This window comes from Ambystoma mexicanum, chromosome 7q (genome assembly GCF_040938575.1).
Source record: "Ambystoma mexicanum isolate Mex_15411 chromosome 7q, UKY_AmexF1_1, whole genome shotgun sequence".
Classification (NCBI taxonomy): domain Eukaryota; kingdom Metazoa; phylum Chordata; class Amphibia; order Caudata; family Ambystomatidae; genus Ambystoma; species Ambystoma mexicanum.
In genome coordinates, this window is record NC_090941.1 from 1,026,982,585 (window position 1) to 1,027,006,920 (window position 24,336).

The following is a 24,336-nucleotide window of genomic DNA, read 5'->3' on the forward strand; positions in this document are numbered from 1 at the left end:
CTCCTTGATTGGTTCTCTAGCAGCTCTACATCATCCCCTTGAGTGAGGACCAGCTTTCTTCTGTGGACTTCTTTTCAGCCAGTCCATCCTGTTTTTTATCCTGTGTTGCTGGGTCCTCCGCAATGCCTCCTTTGGGCCAGCTCTTCCCTGTACTGGCTATCTTCACTGACAGAGTGGTTTTTAATACTCTTTCACTCTTCTTCTCAATACTATCGGGATCCAACCTATTGCCATTCTTCATGTTTTTACTCTTCCTCTTCTCAGTGGTTTCAGATCTTGATTGAGCAAAAGATTAGGGAGTTCCTGCACGGAATGTGAGTCCCTGTCCCCACGGGGGCAGTCTCTCCCTGTGAGAGGTCTAGCTTACCTCCTTCAGTATGGGGTATGTTGTTTAGCGGGCTCGCCTCACAGTGAAGGACTCCCATCTGTGGAGAAGTGACAAGATCTCATGAACCGTCACATACCTTACCTGCTCCATCTGGAAAAAAGCGCCCTGGCCCATTCGTCAAGTAAAGTCCACCTGGCAGCTATTTCACTGTACACCCAGACTCTACAAAATCCTGCTGCTCTAAAAGGTTATTCAAGGCGTTCATAACAGGTATTTTCAGAATGTTTCTTGGTTGATGCAGTCCTCGAAAGGTTGATGAGCCAGCCATTTGTCTGATTCAGCGCACATCAAGTAGATCACCTGCAAAATTGCATCGTTAATCGTAATCACTGAAGCTAGAAGAGTAGATGAACTGCAGGCTTTATTGATGAGCGTATCTTTCCTCGATTTTCCCCCATAACAAAGTTGCTCTGGACTAATCCCAAATTTATGCCAAAGGGTCCTCCTTTCCCTTCAACAAACTGCTGGTGCTTCCAGCTTCCTCAATACACATCTACTTATCCCAAGAGGTCTCTGCATGTCAGCAGGGCACTTAAATAATGCCTGGATATTATGTTGAAGTTAGATTTTCGGCAGCTATGTACTAGCTCCTCGTTCCCCAGTGGTAGCTCATGGTCACTGTTTAATGCTGGATACCCAGGAGCTGCTTTTAGCTCCTGCTTATCTGATTTTAATTACAATCCCTGTTCTGGATGGCCTGCAGTATGGGTATTATATTATTTGAATGTGTTTTAGTTTATACAAGTGTAAAACCTTTCAGAAAATGTAAAAGGAAAATGTATAAAACAAAATCAGATCATGTACAAAAGAAATGCAAATATAACCAATGTAATAATGAACAGCATTAAATAATTTGCACTGCAATTTTTCTGAGTCTATCTTCAAAAAGGAACATGGTGCCAGCATCAGTTTCCGGTGTGTACCCTACATTAGTCTGCACCAGAAAAGTTCATTTAAGGCCTCTGATCCCAGTAGGCACGTTCTGATGTCAGATAAGGCCGGACAGGCCATCACCAAGTGCTTTAGGGTCTCAACCATGTTGCAGTTCTTACAAAGCCTGCAACCCAGTGCCCCCCTCTGGTTGTTCCCAGTTGCAAACGTATTCTGTATATAGTTTATAGGAGCTCATTTGATCAATGTTATTCCGCCAGTCCTATTCATACAACTTTTTTTTTTTTAACTAAGGGCGGATGGTGTCAATTCTTCCACGGATTAATCTTTCCTCTACAGAGTTTCAGCCATCTGTTCCTTAAACCTAGAGATCCCACTACCTGAACTACTCAATGTGGGGGACCCCAACACTGGTATAATGAATTGGGTGGAGGATTTAGTCATCTTGCCAGCTTCCTCCACAGTGCTCTTGTCACAGGGGAAATCTTACCAAACTCATGCCTAATTATGGCTTTTGGTACACTGTTAACCAGCCCCAAGGTCCTCTTCCAAAACAAGCCCTGAATAGTATTAAGATATGCCCCCATGTCAAACGGACAGATGTCCAATCTGTACAAGACAGTTTGTTCTTTTTTCAAAAGGTATTCAGATAATGGAGGTTTCAGCTAGACGCAGCATAGTTGTAAGCAAATTCGTTTTAGTCTAACCAGCAAAGGAGCCGATTTTACTTTTTATCATTTGCTTCCATCCCTCTTTCGACAAGCTATTATAGACATGGTACCCCAAGTAACGCAACGTTTTAACCCTTTCCATGCGGTTGTCACGTACTCTCCATGCAAAGGTTTTAGAGGACCTCTTGGTTGAATAGACCACTATCTTAGACTTTTTTTGTTGCATATTCGAAAAAGAGACACAGCTTGCTCTGTAAGCTCATGGGAGTGAGGTCAAATAACACTATTTCATCTGCGAAGGTGATATGATTAAGTGTTACCGTTCCCAGTCTAACTTGGTTTGTTGTACCTGCTTCCAAAAGTACACCCATGTCTGCCATGTAGAGGTTGAAGAGGGTCGGTGCCGCCACACAGCCCTGCCTCAAACCCACAAAAGTTGGAACCAACTCAGGCAGCGCACACTCAACCTCAGCATATTATTTGTTTGTAACAGAGCAAATAAACTCACTGAGTGAGTTGGGATCTTATTTGCTATCAATTTCTCCCACAGCATGTTCCTACTAACGGTATTGAAAGCCCTGGACCTCTATATTGAGGCCATATAGACAGTCCCAACCCCACCTTTCTTCACTGCCTGTTGTAATTGTGACATGGTAAATGCATTCAGAGAGGTACTGTAACGCTTACCTGACTCTGCGGGGACACCACTCTTAGAATGTAACTTTCTTCTCTGAGTGCGTTGTTCTGACCCTTAGTTTTATTTCTCAAAACATTAAGCTCCAATTGACTAGAAATCTATGAGGAAACACAAGAACATAGATAAATGTAACCTCTTCCCAAAGGTAACTTGCATTAACTAATCTCCCAATCTATCTTCCTTTTAAATCTCTCTACTCTTACCTTTGATTAGTATATTGTGGGCTATCCATCCTGCTTCTGCGCAGGGGCGCTTGTCCTGAAGATGGAAGGGGTGGCTATTAGGATGGTACTGTAGAAGGGTGATTGGAGGCAGGGCAAAAGGGCACAGAAAGGAACCAAATAGCCACAGTATAATACCACCTATCACACTGGAGTGACTCCCAAACCCTTGGACTGGATAGAAACAGGACCCTGAGGTAATGAGCGCTAATGACAATAAAACCTGAGGAGCACTGTAACAGGGTTTTCAATATGGAATGCCACAGAATACCCTAATGCCGTTGTTCAAACATAAACAATGACTAAACGGAGAGAATTATTTTTACTATTGAGTTCAATGAAGAGGCACAACTTAAGGTTCTTCACAGAGAAAACATAGCAACAGGAAAACCTGAGGCAAGCGTTTGCGTGTCACTAGTGACAGACTCCCAACACACTTTTCGAGTGCGGGAGCCCCGACACTCGACACCTGACTGGAACTGTTCAAGGCAATGCGCACAATCCACCACAATAAATATACCAGAAAAGATACTGGCGGAAGGCGCGAGCACAGCTGAGCGTTGCCGCTAACTTACTTCAATTAGAAAGATTAGCCCCCCAAACGTGTAACGAACACCGAAGCCAGGGAGCGTAAAGGGGCAAGGGAGGAACGCTAGGAATATCGGAAGCAGGGAACAGGAACTATGAAAGAACGGGGTTCTGAGGAGAATCTTGACAGGAATCCGCGGTAAGCGTCCTCTGTAAACAAAACCGACGCGAAGCGCGGAACGCTAAGGGGGAGGGGCCTTAATACTGAAGGCGTGACAACAACTAGACTGCACAGCCCCCAATACCAGGAATTTCACCGGGGGCCATGTTTGCAGGATAAGGAAGTGTAAAAACTACATAGCCAGGGTTCTACCTTCCCAGAGCCCAGGATCTATATGCAGTTCGCCAAGACATTTTAGTAGGTCTTGTGAGGGGAAACCCGGTGGTCATGACAGGTACCCATACCAGCTCGAAATCTGATTTGAAAGGGGGTTAGAAAATTCAAGGATCTTATATTCGCCTTGAGTTCTCTCAGCAGTAGCGTGGCAAAGATCTTACTAGACAAGTCCAACAAGGCGATTGACCAATAATTCTTAGGGTCTAATTTATCCCCTTGTTTATAAATGGGAATAATGGTCGACTGCCTCCAGGTGTCTGGGACCTTACCCGTTAGTGATGTGGTAAATTAAGTCCCCTGGGGGGCGAAGCCAAGCATCCAGGTCATTTTTGATCAATATTGGGGGGAATGTTATAGGGGCCAGGAGCCCTAGAGGCTTTCGCTCTGCCAATCGCCCAGGCAACATCATCTCTCCTGCTGTATATGGGAGTTCTCCATTCTGAGGTACCAATGAAGGGGAGTGCGCTGTCTCCCTCAGGTAATATTTGGTCATCTAGAAGCTTTCCCACACCTTTGATGTAATCGGGCACATTGTAGTGTCCTGCACGTTTTTTTTGTTCTGTCTCCCATTAATGACCAACATTTAGAATGATCCCCTTGGATCAGTGTGGTGGTAAGTTTGTTTTTTTCTAATGTGCTTCTCGCCTAATTTGTTTCAGGGTGCTTTTGTATGTGGTGGTTATTTGTTTCTTAGCGAGCATATAGCCGATACTGCCTTTTTGTGTCATTGCCACAGCCTTCAATGCCCTCCTCTTTACTGCTCTTGCTTTGCCAACCCTTAAGTCGTGTATGTGTGTGTGAATGATATTACCATACAATTTGCCCCTGTTCGAGATATCTTTTATGCATGCATGTACCCGGTGACCATAATTTACTGTTGTGAGTTTCTGCCCTTTGTGTTCCATGCTGAGCATCACCTGTTCCATTTCTTGGTGAACAGTCTACAAGCCTTAGAATTCCAGCTCATGGTTAGCCCCCCACACCCCAGAAACCAAAGGCGGTGCCAGACAAAATGATCACTACCATGGGAGTCACCCTTCATGAATGGTTCACCCCCCTGCCCTCTGCTATCGATGTTGACACATAAGTGGTCAATCCATGAGTTGGAGTGACCCCTGCACCAAGTGTTAAACACCCACATGACCTGTCCCTCAGTCGGCATGCAAACGTCCAAGTCCCAACTAGACGGGAACTGGTCCCAGATGAGGCCATTTTAGTTCGACCCCTGACTTTCCCCTCCACACAAAGCACACCCTCTTAATTTCTGTGTGTCAACACAAAGTGAATTTCGATCCCCAGCCAGAATAATATGTTGGTTATTGCCCCGCCCAACTCGGCATGAAGGTTCCCCCGGAGTTGTACTTGCACGATTCCAGTAAACGTTTACAAAAAGTATGTTTTCTTTTAAACCTGGAAAAAAATGTTTAACAGCCAATAGGCCCGGGTACTATATCTTTATTATTTAACACCATACTCGAAACAGACAAAACCTCTCCATCTTGGCAAGCGGGAGAGATCGTTCCGGTTTTCAAAAAAGGGGATGCTGGGAACTTGTGTATCAAGATAATGTCTTTTCATCCTTTCATGTCGTTCAATCTAGTAGGGAAGAGGTATGAACAAACTTTTTAGTATGTTTCTTGCATCAAAATGATTTACTATCTTTTTTTCAATACTTGCGTTTTTACATAAGACTCATTGCTCTCAAGAATATTGTGGTGCTCACGGCTACCATGTCTCGTGTAATGTTGCAGCCTGTACAATTATAAGCTGGACGCCTTTGTTCCTAATCTGGGTCTTTGTGTTCAGGTATTTTTTGAAAACAAGTCCCGGTTTATGCTCACGCCAGAATGAATACAACCCTTTAGGGGAAATAGGCCAAGAGATAGCTTGCAAGGATAACCAGGTTTAATTGTACAGAATACAAAATAGCAACAAAAAACTCTGCTGCCTGAGAAAGCTCTGACTCCAGACTGAATGTTGATGCCTTTTGCGAGGCCACAGCATCAGTGATGACATCACATATAGGGTCTAAACCCGCACAGTTCATTGGTAAGACAGTATACATGGTCCTGCTCCATACAAGATGCCAGGCTGCAATAGGTTAGCTTTACTCCGCTGTCTGTCAGGCTCCACGTGGGTCAGCTGGCTCATCTTGCCAAGGAGTGAAGGTCCGGTCTCATAAGTAACTAATTTCTAAACTATTATGCTTCTAAGCATACTACTACTGCTGTGGCATGCACCTCGTAGGCTTGGGGACTGTTGCCAGGGGGAGGGGGCTAAGAAAGTCATACTGACCCACACATTCTGGGCTTTGCTGATACTGCTCCTCTCGCACACAAGGCTTCCACCCTCGTTTCGATCTATAATGTATCCCTCCGTGTACCTTGAGTTACAAGGGACGCATTTTATGCTGAGAGGTGAAACACTCGCACATGCTTAGATCTTTTATGGTCACTTGGTTTATGCTAGGGGCTGGGGGTCACTCATTATCATGGAATGCAGGGGTGTGGAGGGGTCATGTCAGTGGTGTGGGCTCTGGGTTGGCTGGGTGGGCGTTAGAGGCCTGCTGGCAGTTTGGTTGTGATGAATGGGCACTGCGAGGAACCTGGTGGTGTCGCACAGCCTTTCAGTGCGCATTCCTCCCAATTATACTACTGGTATGTTTTTCCTTTATTTTTGTTCAGTCTTATCTAAATCTTGGAATATTTTATTCTCAAACACAATGGCCTCTGTTGTAATAGACATTGGAGGATTAAATGTCAAGGGAGCTTTTAGCCCTGTTAGGTTGTCTGAGGAAGTAAAGCTATATTCTTTTCAAAGAACTGTTTGAGGTGCATCTTTCTCATTAATGTTCCCAATTATTTTCTAAAAAGGAACGCGGTGTGTTCTTTTGTCAACACGAATCGTAATCCTTTGGAAAGTGCTTTAATTTCTGTGCTCATAAATTGGTAGTCTGAAATGTTCACTACCATGGGTGGCAACTCTGGGTGGTTTTCGAGCTCTGTTCTACCCAATTGCTTTGATACCCTCTTCCTCGTTCTAAAAAAATGAGTTCCTGCCTCTTGGGGCTCATCCTCTATTACATCCTCTTTGTCCATCTCGGTTTCCTTGAGTGGTTTGACCTCTCCTAAATGAGTTTGCCTTCGGGCTTTCTTCACAAAAGGGGGTGAGCGCCATGCAACAGGTCCTTGGAACTATATTAATTATGAATAAGTACGTGACCATCAAGGTTGGCAATTTAAATCTACTTTGCATTGACCCAAGAGCTGCCTTCGATAGTGTACCTAGAGCGGCACTATGGTGAGCCTTACTTGCTAAAAATAAAGTGCCCCTCCCTCTGCTGAAAGAGATAATTGACTTATTTGAAGGGTCATCTGCAAAAGTGAGTTGGGGCCTAGGCGGGAAGATACCAGGAATTTTCTGGTTGGGATGGGGGTGAGGCAAGGTTGTATACTTGGCCCTCCCATTATCAGTCTGTTTTTGGATGGTTTATTGCCTGAATTTCCAATGACTACATCGGATGCACAGCATTTCTTTTTTTTTTTTTTGCTGATGTGGTCATTCTGTCCGGAACACCATCAGGCCTAATAACATACAGCCCATTTTGTAAGATACAATTTCTGGAAGTAAATTCAAAGAAAACAATGAGATATGAAAAAGGACATAGGCAAAGTTATTGTGGGCTCCTAATAGTACACCTAATATTCTGCTTCACATGGAACTAGGTCTGACATGCATCAGCGACCAACTTGTTCTAAATTTTTCTTTGCGTATTTGGTCCTGTGATACTCTCGAAGTATAGGGCAGCCATGAAGGATGTGCTTTCTTAACAAAAAGCCCTATCATTGAAATGGTTCAGATATATTTAGAGGTACTTGTACTTGCTTAATTTAGAAGAAACTTGGAGTAACCCAGGGACAATTAATTGCCAAAGCTGACAAATTATTGAAGCGTGTGAGGCCAGTATGTATCTAAGGGTTTGCAGTTATCAATGGGGTATAACTATTTGTATTAGACACATTCATTTCCCTGGAAGAATGCCTGTATTTCATTGAAAGACCATTGCAGATAGCTTTGTGTTTAGAGATGTATCTAACCAATTTACCACTGGTGGTGGTCAAAGCTCGTTGGAATAACAAAGATCAGTGCCACTTTTGTTCTGACAGAAAAGAGTCACCACAGCACTCTGTCCTCTTTGCCGATATCTTGCAAAGAAATGTAAATACTTGCTTAGCGAACAAAGGCATTGTCTCATTTATTATAACAGAAGAAATGTTGTCGTCACACCTACCTACTAAACTGTGTCCAATGACTTGCAGTTCCCTCTGTTGCCTGGCATACGCAAACATAAACCTTGCATGGACCTCAGCTTACATACCTGAAATGGTGTCTCCAGTTGTACCTGCCCTTTTTTAATTGTTTCTCCTCTACTTTTGCTACCATTTCCTTGAACAGATTTGCTGACCTACTGTTGCCAGTCTTTGATAGTAATCTCCAGTTCTTCTAAATAAGCATTGTTTCTTGCACTGTCTCTTTAATAGCACTGTACCCCATACTTGCTTCCTCCTTTCTGTGCTTGTAAGATGATTAAGCTTCCCATTGTAATATTTGCAGTTCAAACTATTAACTATTTTGGTGGCCTCTTCTTGCTCATGAGACAAACCTTTTTCAACTTAATATGAAGAAACCTTTATGCATTATGTACAAGAGGAACACAACCAATTTGTCTGACAATTTGGCCTCTGAACTCTGGCTTCACACTTGCTTTCCCGACAGACGTTATACCTTTTATTGATCACAGTTGAAGATCCTTTTATATTGCAAAGCCATGAAAGCTAAATGTGCATTTTTCATTCTTTCCTGCAGGGAAACCGGCGAGAGTCCATGTCGTTCAGCATTCTGAATACACCCAGGAGAATTGGGGAATCACTTCTGCGCCGAGGCATTGGCAAAAAGACACCAACATCCAAGAATTCTCCCCGTGGAAGCAGCTCAAATGCTAACACCACAAAGTCCCAATACAGTACAATAAGAAATTCACCTCTAAGGAAGTCTCCCAGAGTAGCTACCACAAAAGCATCCCCCAGAGTACAGAATAAGGTGAGTGTGCTCATCACTAGGCTCTTGCAAAACCTTGTGCGGGTGTTAGTGGTCTGAAGGGAAGTGCATGTTGGAAAATGTTTTAATTCTCTGCTTACTGTGGAAAGGATCCTTCATATTTTTTTAACACCTCACTGCTCATGCCTCTAAAAATGTATCAGAAATGTTCCATTGATGCAAATAACGTAATCTTTAGAACATAACTAGCCTGCCCCCTTAACTCATCCTTTCCGAACGTTGCTCTCCTCTCATAAGCTTAAACTGGTGGGCTTTAATCATGGGTGTACACCAGTGGTAGGCAACCTGCGGCCCTCAAGATTATTTGGCCTACAAATCCATCAGACTTAGCCAGCATATGCAATGGTTAGGGATCTTGGGAGTTGTAGGCGAAAATATCTGAAGAGCTTTTGATTGCCCATCGCTGGTGTATACCCTCCTCAGCAACCAACTGGGAAACAGTGGTTTGTGTGTCCCCTCCATCGTTCTCCCTTGATCTCTTACCTAACTTTCTTCCGTTGATGGCAAGCCTTTGGCTGTGCTGAAAAGCAAAATGACTACATGGACCGCAGTGTGTGGAAGTGTGTTTTGGTGAGCGGTACCGGTGAGGGAGTCTTCCCTTAGTTTCATGTGGAGCCTCAGAACTTTGGAGTCTTTCCACACTGTATACCGTATGTTGAGGCGGGAGTTGTTTGCTGTGGGGCGTGGAGCAAAATAGCATTATCTACCGACGACGGTGCAGAGGCTGCTGTTTTGACAGCGGCCGTATATTTGCACTCCTGGGCAACCTGTGAATGGCGGACAGAGAACTACCTACAGCCCACAGCAGAAAACCTGCGTACACACCTAGCGACATGGTATATGACTAAAGACAGGTTGGTGGCAGCAAATCTAGTTTTACCATTTTTGTTATTTTTTTAGTGTGCAGTGTGCACAGGTATAGCTACTAAATGTGGCTAGTGACCCAAAATAGCCACGTCACAAGATTTTCAATTGTTCTGAGGCCATATTGTGGTTTGGCCTTCTTCCTTCCTTGCCAGGTCGTCATGAAATCCTATATAAGGTAATGCACTTGCCCAGGAAAGCTGCCGCTTTTGTGGGCTAGTGATGCCTTTTTGCGTGTCTGGCCCAGAAAGGGGGTGGAACTGTCTGGTCCCATTCCACAGGCGGGGTGCCTTAAATTCTGTGTATGGCCCGAGTTAAACCCACAGTCTCTATTTGGACCACTGCTAGCTGTTTGAATGGTGAAGATCCTTCTCATTGGTGGGCTTGGACTTGCTTCCAGACAGAATTTTGGTTAAAAAGAGGACTCTTGCAGCCATTTCTTCAGATCAGCGTTTGAGCAAAATATCCTGTGTAGAAGAGCAGCTGACTGAAGATTTCTGAACGACTCGCAATGAGGCCCAGCATACCTTCCTACGTTTGACCCAGTGAAGCCCTGCTGGACTATCTGATCTGCTAAGGCTCTGAGCGGTGCTTCAATCCTTGGACTGGTGGGACTAACCAGTCTTGACATGTTCTCGAGGGTCCAGGTGTCCTGAGCCTTTGGAAGCGTACCTGCACCACCCATTTGACTGATCCCATCAGGCTACCTTGCTGGAACTTCCACCACCTTCACCCCTTTACCCCAACTCCTTCCTGACTCACACAGCCCTTACCAACCCTCAATTTACCATTTCCAACATTCTGTACATCCTTGCCCCTATCATGAGTATCCGCATGAAGCCTTCTTCCAAGCAAAACTCCTGGTATGACTCTGACCTGGCCTCTCTGAAACGCAAGTGCAGAGCTGCTGATCGGAAGTGGCAGGCTTCGAGCACATCCTCTGACAAACTGGCCTGCCGCCAACTCCAAAGGCAATACAGACTCAATCTGCTCGAAGAAGAGGACCTTTATCCATGCACGCATCTCCGGGGCCACTAACACAGCTGAACTTTTCAAAATCTGCAAGGCAAGGAACTCTCCAATCCTACTGCAGTCTCAATTTCTCCTCTGCCTTATCTGGCCCTCTGCACTGCATTGGCCTCTCACTTCAGAACTAAAAATCAGGACATCCTGTCCTTACTCTCCTCTACACCACTCCCCTCATCTGCCCTCGGGCCTCCCTCGGGCCTCCCTAGGCCCTCCTCCCTCCTACTCTCCTCTTGCTTTCCCATATCACCTGATGAGGTTATCAGAGAAGTCGGCTGTATGAAAGTCTCATCCAGACAGGTGCTCCCCTGCTCCTCTAGAACTATCAAGGACAACATTGTCTCCCTTACTCCAGCCTTGGCTGATTTCTGCAATCACTCCTTTGCCTCTGGATCCTTCCCCTCACTCCTAAAGTACTTCCTTTTTGCGCACACTCCTCAAAAAGCCTTCTGCTAGCCCTTCCTGTCCGGCTTACTACTGCCCTATCTCCATTACCCCCTTCCTGGCCAAACCTTGCCATCTCCCAGTTTATCCACCATACTGAATCTGTTGGTGATCTCCATTGCCACCAGTCTGGCTTCAGAGCTGCCAGAGGAATGGAATCTGCTCTCCTGAACACCTGTAAAGACTTGCTCTCTAATCTCGATTCCAACTCTCCTTCCGGTCTCATCCTTCTTGAGCTTTCCTCTGCCTTTGATATGGCCAATCATGCCGCCCATATAAATCGGCTCTGTGATAACATGGCATCACAAACCTGGCTCTGGACTGGTTGTCCTGCTTCCTCTCTGACCGCCCTTCCCAGGTTCAAATGGGCCCTTTTCTCTCCATCTCACTTTCAATCTGTGATGTCACTCAGGGCTCTATCTTCTCGCCTTGACTTTTCAATATCTGCCTGGCCGATTTAGCCCTTTTGATGTCCACCTTCTCTCCTAACTTCCGCTGTTATGTGGATGACACACAGCTCTCCTTCAAGCTTCCCTCCTCCTCTTCCTCTCTCATACCTGACTGCTATTCAGGCATGGTGCACTGCTAACAATCTCTGCCTTAATACCAGATCTGAGATCCTTCTCATTGGGACCCCTGCTCCCGCTTTCCCTACCACACTCTGGCCGCCTTCCATGGTCACCCTCACATCACAGACCTTGCCAAGAAGACCCACTTTCAATTTCACCTCCTCAGAGGCATTCTCCTTTTCCTCACCTTCCCCCATTGACTCAATGTCTCCAGAGCTTTGGTCCTCTCCAGGCTGGGCTACTGCAACAGCCCCTTCCTCAATCTGCCTAACTCCTCCTTTCGTCCCCCTGCAACTAATCCAGAATATGACTGAGACTTATGCTTGGCCACAAGCACAGGTACCACATCTCTCCAGCCCTAAAATCTCTCCAGTGGCTCCCGGTTGCTGCAAGGATCAAGTTCAAGACCCTCTGCATCTTCCAACAGGCTTTCTGGGGCTGGGATCCCGCTACATCCAACTCTTGCTTCCTAAGTACCTTCCTGCTATAACCCTTTGCTCTTCTAGCTCCAGCTCTCTGCATGGCAGAAGTTTCCCAAGCAGAGAGTGGGGGGTGGGGAGGGTAGATCTCGCTCCTCAGCAGGTGCCTCCCTCTGGAATGCCCTAACCCTCTCAGACTTGAGCCGGCTCTCCTTAAGTTCCGGAAGCTTCTCAAGACCTTCCTTTTCTCTTCCTTCTTCCCTCTCCTCCTTCCCTGCTAATTTCCCAGTCTGCTTCTTAACTGACTGCCTGATTCCTTCAGATACTTATAGGTCACCAGGCCCTTCTCAGTCTACGCCTGCACTTGGTCCACCCTGACCGCATCCCCCCCAACCCTCCCTCCCTGTCCCGCTCTTAACCAGCACTTGCCCTTCCGGGCCCCCTGCACTTAGCTTGTGGACCTCCCTTCCCCTGCACACTGATCAATCCTGTTTTCTGTTCAAATCGATATCTAGTTTGTACATGGACAAGATCTTATCCTCCATGCATCCAACTTCATGCCGAGAAAACATCCTTCTGGACAAATTGTTCTTGACAATGAAAACATCTTTTTCGAGGGGATTGGGTCCTCCGACGTATTCCATATCTATGACAGTAATCACCACAGCTATGCTGCTTCGGAAAATCTTCGGCGTCTGCGTCCTGCGTTGATGACGTCGATATGCCGCCCTCGAGGACCTCCTCCGACGGCCGATGTTATAAGTAGGACGCACCACGCCCGTAGCCTCAGTTCCTTTTTTTCCGCAAACGTGTGCGCTTGGGAGATCTCGGCGCGCCTCGACTCTTTGGAGTTCCTGTTCTTTCTCGGTTCTCCGAACCTGTTTCGTATTGTGAAGTCTTTTTTCGTGAAGATGTCTACCTCGTCTTCCACACCGCGTCTGGGCTTTAAGAAGTGCGGGGACTGTGGGTCCAAGATGTCGGTTACGGACTCGCACGATGCCTGCCTCTGGTGCCTCGGGGAGGCCCATGACACAGATGACTGTGTCGACTGCCAGTCGCTCAGGTCAAAAGCCTTGCGGGAGCGCAAGAAGAAGTTATCGGTAGGAAAGGTGTTGAAAGCAAGCGTCCCCAAACAGCACGATCCTCCCCACAATGAGAGACAATGAAGGACTCTCCCAAAATGGGAATAAAGCCAAGACAGAGTGCGGGTGAGCGTAAATGGGAGTTTATCGATCAGAATTGGGCATGCAAAGAACTCTGCAAACTCCGAGAGCGCTCTGTCTGACAATAGCAAAGACAGGCGTATATATTTACAAAAAGCGTCATCAAAACCTACATACTATAGGGGGCACAAATTCATTGGGATTGGATGGCGACGACTAACTATAGGTGCTGCTGCGGTGTGGTTGGTCTTGGCTGGAGGACGTCACTGGTCACCCTCGTGGGTTGGGCTGGGCCTGGCAGGTCGGCTTGAGTTCATCCGGGCGGTGTTGGTGTGCTGAGGCGGCCTGTGGCAGAGATGAATGCCTTTTCTGACTTGCTTGCCCTCTGCCATGCACCCTGCAGTCTTTCAGTCATTTACAGTTCTATTTTCTTTAGTAAATCTTTCAATAGGTTAATGCAACACAGGAGGAATGCACCTTGTGAGGGGTCTGGAGATAATATATCGTGGCCTGGTTACTTGTGATCTGTTGACCGGGACCGTGGGTCGCGGGGCTAAGCTTCGGGGACTGGGGCGGGTGGTACAGGTCTTTCTGTCTTGTTAGAAGTGGTTATAGATGTTTCGTTGTGTGTCGTCAAGGTGTTGGGTGTCCTGATTGAACAGGGCCATAAGTCAGAGACAGTCCGGTGGGTTGTGGGGTTTACGAGGGGGCGCTTGAGTTTAAACTAAGGTTTACTGCTGTGCTGTAAATAATGCAGGTGGCTGGCCGCGGCCTTGGGTGCTGCAGTGGGGTTACAAGTCTTTGAAGCAGCTCCAGTCAGGTCGGGGGAGGCCTGATAGCCCAGAGCGGGGCTCTGTTCTCATGTCTTGGCAGTCTTCTGAGGGAGGGAGGGGGATACACCGAGACCTTGTACGCTTTCACAAAGGTATCTCCCTTGTGTGTTGCTGAATATAAGTAAAGACATCGCAAACATTTGAATACTTTCTATAATACTTATTTAAAATCACTTCAAAACATGCATTTAACCTTTGCTGGGTGCGTTTCGATTATACCCAGTTCGAGCATCATATTTGTACATTATACTCTAGCAGCTACAGTGTTTCAGTTACATGCATATACATTCGCAGTAAATGAGGTAGTAGTTGGGTCGGTGGAGTACATAGAAACGACCCGCCACTGTACGTGACGGAGGTGGCATATGAGGGGCTCAGACATTCACACATGATACGTGCACTCTCGCGCATTCTTGACATGAATTCATAGTATAGTTGTATCCGCTTTCTTGCGTACTCTAGCAGCATTAGTTTTATTTATGGCGCGAAACCATGTGAGGTAGGCTGCCCGGTGATACACGCAACGAACAGATCCCTGGAGCGTCCCTTTATCATTAGCATCCACCTGCAATGGTGCGAGCTCGCCATAGTTTATATCATGGGAGCATACTTTCTCATTTTAATACATTCTACAGGCGTTTGTATTTTGTGGAAGAAAGAAATAATACAAGAGGTCTTGACATTAATATATACATATATATATATAAAGACTGTCTGCCATCAGAGGACCATTTTACTGTTCTTCCCATTGTTCAGGCCTGCTGGCCGGGTCATGCTGATAGTGATGGTACACTGCGGGAGGTGAACTGTTACAATGTTAGCGTATTGCGCTAGCTCATGTCCGTCTTGTTCGTGGGAATGTGCTCGCAGCGGATCTGCCAGGGTGCTGCGGCAACAGGGCTGTTCTCCAAGGGTGGGGGCCGCGCTACAGTGCGCTGAGCTCACACCATCTTTACTGGGCAGAGAATGGTTATTGGGCCTAACTAAATTTGTGTTGTGATCAATAGATGGGGGCATTCGATACGTGTGGGCAATGTCTCCAGTGGGTGAGCCCTCCACCACCTGGGCCCGGGTGGTATGAGGGAACGCCCAATGGGCCATGGCCCTCACCTGGGGAAGAAACGCAGACGAGGGGGGTCTCTTGGACCAGTCCTCCCCTACATTTCCCCCCTTTCGTTACTTAAGTAACGAATTCTTTAACTCCTCTATCCTTCTACATTCTGCTTCGTCCATCACCGCCTCATCCCATGCAGGAGTCCCTTTGATAGGCATCCATGCTCTGCACACCCCCCTTAAACTCTCACCTCTCCTGGCGTATTCATCTGGAGTACACGTAAGATATATGCACCCACCATCTCCTTCCAAATCTACCCACACTTCCTCGTACCATTCTAGTATGCGGGGCTCTTTGATGGTGGTGTGCCAAAGCTTATCTACAATATCCTTGTCGTGGTACATGGGCACCAGTTGGTACCTTGGTGTGTTGTCTACCCCTGTTTGTACTTGTGCTTCTTGCACCGTTTTTATTGTACCGTGTGAGTTGCCCATTGTCACCATCATCATTGCACCATTTGGTACTGCGTTAGCACAGACACGAAGACCCACCTGGCATAGGCAGAAAATTAATAGGAGGAACACCACAGCTGGCATCAAAATTTTCATCGTTGTTCCAAGCCATGAGGGGACCCAGGAGAAGAGGTTATCGAACCATGTACTATCTTCTGCTCCACCTTCCATCTTCATTTTTTCTCCTAGGTTGTGGACTGCTTCGATCACATGGGACAGGGAGCCGTTTTCTGCGTCTTCAGAAGGTACGAAAGTGCAGCAGGCACTTCCTATTTTTCGGCAAACACCGCCGTCCATCGCCGTCAACAGGTCCAGGACATACCTGTTTTGCATGGTCATCAGTCGCAAGGCTCTTAGTTCGACCTTTATTATGTTAAAACCTTCTTCAGTGTTGTTTGCCAGCTGAATTAATTCCCAGCGGGTTATCTGAAGCCATTTTGCGTTAGCCCTTGCTTGGACACTTGATACGAGCGAGGCAAAAAATGTTTCTGCTGAGCTGAATAATCGATATTTGTCTGGGATCTGGGCCAATAGTTCTGATGATGCCTTCGATATATAGTTTGATGCTCGTCTGTTGCGGGTCAGCACCTCTTCCTTACTTCCAGAAGACAGGACATACATTCGTGGTTCTGCAGTTGGTTGGCCCACACTCTGTTGTGTGCGTTCCTGTGTCCTTTTGCTTCCATCGATGTGGCTTTCTGGTATCACCATTAGAGCTGAGTGCAGAGTGGCCATTGAGCAGCTGCCACTCCACGACTGGGGGAGGTGTAGGTATGCCTGTTTTCCACATACCCAATACGTGTCCATAAGGGCCGCAGTCCCTTTTCTTAGGTCTGGGATAGTGAGGGTTTTATTGCACTTCTTGTTCGTCCCCATGGATGTTCTCCCCTCTCCTTTGAAACATAGGTCATAGTCTATTTCATTCTGCAACTTGAAAGGCTTTTCGATGGGCGTGACCCAGGTTAGTTTTGAAATGTGTTCTCTCCATACGGGTGTGCATGTGTCTTCTATCCATCGCAATTTTTCCGGTGCCACACCCCTCAGTGCTTCAGCTTTACACATGACTTCTTCATTCTTCCACTTGTTATCGGAGAAAAGTGTCCCTTCGATTGCAAAAAATGGTTCTCTCAGACATACAACCCCTGACGGTTTCGGGTAGCATGTTTTCTCGTTCTGCAGCATTTGAAAAGTCACTTCATGTGCCTGGAAGGTGTTCTTAATTCTGCACAACGTGAGATGAAGGAGACATTGGGCATCTATAATCGGCAATTCTTTGGGTAACAGTACTTTGGGTGTACCTGATGCGTGAGGGAGCAAACATAACAGCTCTCGTTTGTTGTTTGTTTAGCTGTGGCACTCCTATCTGCATACCACTTATTTGTTTGGTGGGGGTGTCGTGGGTCTTCCATCTTATCTAAGCCTAGCCCATAGTACTCATCATACTTCCTCCTTCCTGCTTCCCTCTTCCGTCTATTGTTCTTATTCCTCATATTCTTCCCCATTCCCTGGGCAAGAGACAAAATAGACCCCCCTTTCTCATTCCCGCCCCCCTTCACCCAGTCATCATATAATATTTCATGTGTTTCTGTTATTCTTTGATTCTCTATGGCCGTGGGGGCAGGTTGGCTGGTGGGGGTATTATACAACCAGGATATGGCAGAGGGGTTTCGGTCGTTTAAACTGTGGGCATTGTAATTAGACATCTCAGGTGGGGACAGTGTGTTTTTTTGTCTTTCACGTTTTGGCTTTCCATCGTGTGAGATGACAACATTGGGTGATGTAGTATAGTAGCCCCACACAAGGTTAGTTCCATCCCATACCAAAAAATCACCTTCCCTTGTAGTTGCGTTGACACTTGCAGTTGTATTGGTCCCAATAGTTGCGTTGCTCCCTCCCCCCTCGTTCATCTCGATAGAGATGAACGCTATGAACCAGTATGTAACCAGACCAAATAACAATGCAAAAAACAATACAATGCACACAGACAGTCCACATTCATACGAATATATACATTTCACAGTTAACCATTCTCTAATTCTAGTAAATTTATTCGTTGCAGGCCGCCCGTTAGATGCCATGGAAGCTCCTGTTATAAGATATAAAAGTGCATTGAGTGCATACATGTAAACATTTTTGTTGGCACCATCAGTGCCAATATACATATGACGGGGAATGGAAGCGGGTGGGGATACAGGGAGGGGTATTCACAGACAAGGGTGTATACAAGCTCATAATATATATATATATTCGCACTCAACAAGATGAAAGTTAAAACAAAATTTATCAGTTGTGCATTTCTTAAAATTCACTACCAGCACATACACGCAAGTTCATGTTCAGTCATTCTGTTCAGTCGCAGCGTTTGCTGTTGTCTGTGCCTCCTCATCTACCTCCTCTTGTACGTTGCTATATGCCTTCCGTACATCGGTCAAATGCACCCAGTACCTCAACCCTTTGACCTTAACCGCTGTAGGCGTGCAAAATATCACTTCATATGGGCCATGGAATCGTGGTGCATTCCACCGACGTACAAAACTTCTGACATATATCCAGTCGCCAGGCATTAGCTGTAGTTGTTGCCCTGGTTCCGTGTCAGTGCCTGTTGCGTTTCCCTCTTCTCTAGTGAAGGGTGGGGACAATTGCTTTGCTATCACGCGCGCTGCCCTTGTTAATTTCTTTAGATAGTCTGTGAACTCATCTCCCAATATCGCGGCGCTCCTGTGAGCGTCTGAGTGTTCGCGCAGTGGTGAATGTGCTGTGTTCATCCGTCTCCCAGTCACGATCTCGTGTGGGGACAAATGGTGATCTTTGCTTGGCTGGTTTCGCAACTCAAATAGCGCAAGCGGTAGGCAGTAAATCCAATTCTTTTTTAATGAGAAGCATAGTTTTGATAACCTGCCCTTCAACAGTCCGTTCATTTTTTCCACTACGCCATTACTTTGAGGATGATAAATTGAGCATAATTTATGTTTTATTCCCAGCAATGTAGTCACTTCCTTAAAAAGCTCATTCACAAAATGAGTGCCATTGTCTGAGTGGATCACGTCACAAATTCCCCAGCGCGGGAATACTTCCCTTACTAGGAACTTGGCGGCGCTCTTGGCATCGGGTCGTGCGCAGGGTCCTGCTTCCACCCACCTTGAAAATGGGCACACGACCACAATCATGTACCGTGCACCATTACACCTTTCCCCCATGTCTGCGTAATCTATGTGTAGTTCCTTGAATGGGCCAATGGGTTTAGGGATTGTTCCCCGGAGAGTGCGTAATGTCATCCCTGAATTGTATATTTGGCATGTTGTGCATTCCATTGCCAATCGAGACACGTGCTCCTGAAGACAGGGCACGAACCATTCTTCCTGTATTTCTGCTGCGATGTGTTGTTTGGTGTTATGTGCAGGGAAGTGTAGCTGTTGGAATGCAATCTCTAGTAGCTGAACTGGCATTACCACCTTTCCCGAGTTATTTTGTCTCCACAGTAGGTCTGTCCCTGACTTGCTGCACCCTCGCTTTGTCCACAATAGTTTCTCCTCTGCGCTGGCTCCTTCCTGTAATTCTATTATTTGTGGTATGGGCATGGCATTATATCCCTCTGTGGGCTCTTCGTTTGTTTTGTCCTTAAGCATGTACTCACCTGTGTCATTTTTCTGAAAATAGGAAGCCTCCTTGGCGGCCGCGTCCGCTGCCGCATTCCCTAAAGACACAACATCTGTGTTGGACGTATGTGCTTGGCACTTTACTATTGCTACTGCAGTGGGGTTTTGCAGGGCCTCAATTAACTCTTTTAACAATTCTGCATGCTGTACAGGTGTTCCATCTGCCCTCCTAAAGCCCCTCCGCCCCCATCTTGCTAGTCCTCCATGTACTGTTGTTGTCATATAGGCTGAGTCTGTGTATATCGTCACTGCACACCCCTTTGCTGCATGTAGTGCTTCTATGAGTGCAATCAGTTCTGCTGCTTGCGCGGAGTAATGTGATGGGAGACGATATTGTACCAGTGTTTCATACTCACCATCTTCTAACCTCACCACTGCCATGCCAACGTGTTTTTCTCCCGTGTCCGTGTCAATAGATGCGGACCCATCTACAAAGTACACTTCCCCTTCGCTTAGAGCGTTCTCACACACCACTGTCCCTTCCCCACTTCCTCCTGTGTAGGTTGCGCAATCGTGGTTCTGTATGTCTTCGAGTGTGCACGCCTCTGTAATGAATGTGGCGGGGTTCACTGTCTTGCATCTCACTATATGGATGTTGGAACTGGACAGTATAATCTCGTAGGCGGTTGCCCGCTGTGTGGTCAGTGTGCTTTTTGATCTCTCGAGTATGGCAAATAATGAATGTTCCACAAACAATGTCACAGAGCAGCCCATTACTATTGTGGCACTTTTCTCAATCGCGAACGCGGCTGCAGCGAGTGATTGTTCGCACGCGAAATGGCCCTGCATCACGGCATCTAAAGTGCCACTATAGTAGGCCAATGGCTTGTGTCCTAAAGATGTTTTTTGTGTCAGGACTGCTGTCATCAGTGCTTCCTTGCAGTGTGAGAATAGGTAAAACTCGCGTCCATAATCAGGGTTTGCCAGTACTGGGGCGCTTGAAATCAACTCTTTTAGTGTTTGGAAGGAGGAACTCATCTCTTCTGTCCACTCCATTTTCCTGTTTTCCTGTTGGGCCACTTTTACTGCTTGTAATAAGGGCCTGGTGTATGCCGCATAATCTAATATCCATGCTCGGCAATAATTGCACATTCCCAGAAACTTCTGCATGTCTTTTACTGTTGTGGGTTCTTGTACTGATCTTCTGGCTTCTGCCCTGTCTGGTATTATTCTTTTCCCATCTCTTGAAATCAGCTGCCCTAGGTACAGGACCTCTGTCAGACAGTACTGTAGCTTTCCCTTGTCCACTTTGTACCCCTTGTTGGCCAGCAAGGTCAACAATGTTATGGAATCTGCTCTGCATGTCTCTTCGTTTCGTGCGCAGACTAGTAAATCGTCCACGTACTGAATAATGGTGCTCTCAACTGATAGGTTTCCTAGGTCTTCATGTAATACACGATTAAAGATGCTCGGGCTCTCGCAGTAACCCTGTGGTAATCTGCAATGCTCATACCTTTTACCCCCCAGTGTGAAGGCGGTAAGGTATCTACTCTCTTCAGCCAGAGGTATAGAGAAAAATGCGTTTTTTAAATCCACTACTGTGAAATGTGATGCCTCTTTCGGGATGCTGCATAGTATTGATGCGGGGTTCGGGACTAGAGGGAACTCTTTCTGAATTACATCATTGAGGGGGCGTAGGTCTTGTATCATCCTCCACGATCCCCCTTTTGCTTTTTTGATCGGATAAATGCAAGTGTTGCATGGCGAGTTTGAAGGCACTATTATCCCTTGTGCTAGTAGGGCATTTACTGTCTCTTTTATCCCTTCTTCAGCTTCACGAGACAGAGGATATTGTTTAACTCGTGGCAAAATTGCTCCTTGCTTTAGCTTTATTACCACAGGGTGTACCCCATGTAACAGTCCCACATCATGGGGGCCTGTCGTCCATAAGTTGTTTGGTACGAGCCTCATGTCATCAAAAAACGACGGTGGTGCTCCTACCACTGTCATCAATTGGACGGGAGTCTCCCTGGCTTGTATTAAGATATCACAGGGCATCGCTATTTCCATCACTATTTCACCGTCATCTTCTGAGTCTGAGAAGAGATCCTCATCTGTTACCTCTCGCAGGGCGATGTTGGCGTTTGTGCATAGCACTGTGCGCCACTCACACCCTTCCTCATCCACTCCGATCACAGCTATTCTTTTTGCTGACACTTGCACAGCGTGCAAGTCTAACGATACCACTGACCCTGGTGCTGCGTTGGGGCATATTATGGGGCGGAAGAGGAACTCCGCCGGGATCCTCCAGTCCATGCTTCTCAGCTCGGGAATTATGAGGGCCAGAGTCTTCAGCCCTTTGATAAACATTTCCTCATTTTGTGGCAGTCCTCGTATTTCCTGCGTGGTTGTGTGGGCTTGCACTACCAACATCACACGCAAGGGGCATATCCCGGGTGTGGAACACACTATCCCTCTTTCGGTAAATGATATGGTCATGTTGAGTTTGCTCAGGAGATCCCTCCCTAGCAAGTTAATTGGGGAATGTTCGTAATATAATAAGGGTGCCTTCACTGTCTTACCCCCCACTGTCACATCCAAAGCTTCTGTGTAAGGAACTTCAACTACAGCCCCAGAGAACCCCTGCGTCTCTAACTTCCTGTTAGATAACGGGAATCGGCCCTCTCTGATACATGATTTCTCCGCTCCCGAATCAACCATGAATATAAACTGCTTGTCTCCTATCTGCGCCCCTACCAATGGTTCCTCTGCTGCATTGTAGGTGGTGGATAGAACTGGACACGCAAGTGTTCTCTGTGGGCTGTCCTATGCGGGGTATCTTGTCGCCCCTCCCTCAGTAAAGAAATTTCCGGAAACTACCGACATGCCGCTGTAAGGTGCTGGCGCGGGGGCCCGGTTTGCTGTTGTCGCGAAAGGGTTACCTGGCGTGTATTGCATACTGTCATTGTTTTGGGGGTGGTTCTGTGTCCTATACTGGTGTCCTTGTTGCTGGCCCGTGGTACCTTGGCCAGGGTTCCTTAGCTGCTGTTGTCCCATTGGGAGACCGTATGGGCTTCCCGGGTGTGGATGACCATAAGCCTCCCCCTCCTGGAACCCATTGTTTTGTCTACTTCTGCACTCCCTGGAGTAATGTCCCCATCTTCCACAGTTCCAGCAACTCCCTTGGGGGCCCCTTGGACCCTGCCATCCATTTCCTCCCATTCCTCCATACCCCTGTCCGCCTCCTCTCCGGCCCCTGTACCCACCTCGGACCCCTCGAGGGGTCCACTCCTGCCACTGCGGGCTTCCACCTTGCTCTTGCTCAGTCCACTGCCGCTGTGCTGGTCCAGCCCAATTAGTTGCCACTCTTCCTTGGAGTGCTATCAGCCCCTCCTCCTCCTCATCTCCCTCCCTACTGTGTGGGAGCGCGGCTACTGCTGCTGCAACCTTCACTAACTTTGACTGTACTAACTTCGCCTCGTCTGCCAATCTTTTCTGCGCCACCTCCTTCTCCCTCTCCTTTATTCGTTTACAATGGTGTACTATTATGCTTTGAATTTCTGGCCATCCTTTTGCTTCAATACCTGCTATCTTATCGAGCGCCTTCTGCACTTCCTTTGGGAGCCCTCTCTTTATAATAAAATAAAATAAAGATGTCGATTGATACCAGGGCGTGCCCGTTTCTGCTCTCCACATCTCTTGGACCCGGAAAATATAATCCATAGCCTCTTCCCCGTCATTCATTGTACACTGCATCACTGACTGCAAGTCCGGTGTGTCTGGGAACGTTTCGCGTAAGGCATCCCACACCCTGGCACGCACCGTGTTAAATGATGCCCCATCATGGCGGTCACAGTCTAGCGTTACTCCCGGGAAACCGGCCTTAACCCATACCCTTTCAGCCTGGTCACCTACCGCTGATACGAGTAGACTTTTCACATCTCCTATGGCTAGGGGTATTCCGGCAGTATGTTTCTCAAAGGCATATATCCACTTACTTGCCCCTCCTGACAACGGGGGCAATAGCTTTAATAAATTGGCTTTATCCATCTGTGCCCATGGGATATAGTTAGGCCTCCCTCCTCCCCTGTGTATCAACGGGAGCTGTAGCCTTCCTTTTGTCGTTCCGTCCGGACCCGTTTGAGCTGTTGATTTCCCCAGTGATGCCATTTTTCCCACTCTGTTCCTTAGTCGGCCCGTCCACTCATCATCCAGGGTTCTTAGCGAACACGTACCTTCCTCTCCCTCGCTTCCCCCTCCTATTGCCATACTCAACCTGTCGCTTTCTTCTACCTCGTCCCTTATATCACACAGCAATTCCTCTCTAATTCCCCCCCGCCTTTCCTCACTTGTACCATCTCCCTCTCCGGGCCCTACTTCTATTATTCGCGTTGGTTCTTCCTCAATTCTGAACAGGATCTCGCCCTTTTTCCACCCCTCTTCGGGCTTTCTATTTTCTAGGTGCATCTAGTGCTGTCCGTTCGCATATGTCTTTTATCCTAGAGAGCTCATCTTTTGCTATCGTCAGTCTTGATTCTAAATCATCTGTGAGCTTCTCTATATCTACCCTTTGTGCTCCTGCCTGGGCTCGCTCCCTCCTGCTCTCGTATGGCGGAGGTGCCGTGGGCCGGAGGGGTGTGGTATCTCTCGGGGGAGGTATGTAAGTGGGGTCACTGTACCCCTCTGCGGGCACAGGCTTCTTTATTATCGGGTACAAACTTATTACTTCTACTGGTGGCGCTACACTTGAGCCTTCTTTGACATCTTTTTGTATTAGCAGTGGATTGTCTGTGGTGGACGGGAGATCAGGATTTAGTGCTGGTGTTTTAGGCGGTGGTACCTCTTCAAATAACCTCCAGAGATCTAATATTTCCCTCCTATTTTGCAGCTGCTTTCCTTTGTATTTTAGATAAATGCATGTGGCCACTGTATCCAGGACACTTTT

General features: G+C 47.0%; 1 protein-coding gene across 4 annotated transcripts in view; it reads left to right on the forward strand.

The window, feature by feature from the left end:
• NUMA1 (nuclear mitotic apparatus protein 1) overlaps positions 1-24,336 on the forward strand; it is a 1,289,555-nt gene that overhangs the window by 1,239,073 nt on the left and 26,146 nt on the right. For all 4 annotated transcript variants that reach the window (XM_069640302.1, XM_069640305.1, XM_069640304.1 and 1 more), the window contains exon 25: positions 8,660-8,893. In XM_069640302.1, the coding sequence (XP_069496403.1) occupies positions 8,660-8,893 (234 nt within the window). The remainder of the gene's footprint in view (positions 1-8,659; positions 8,894-24,336) is intronic.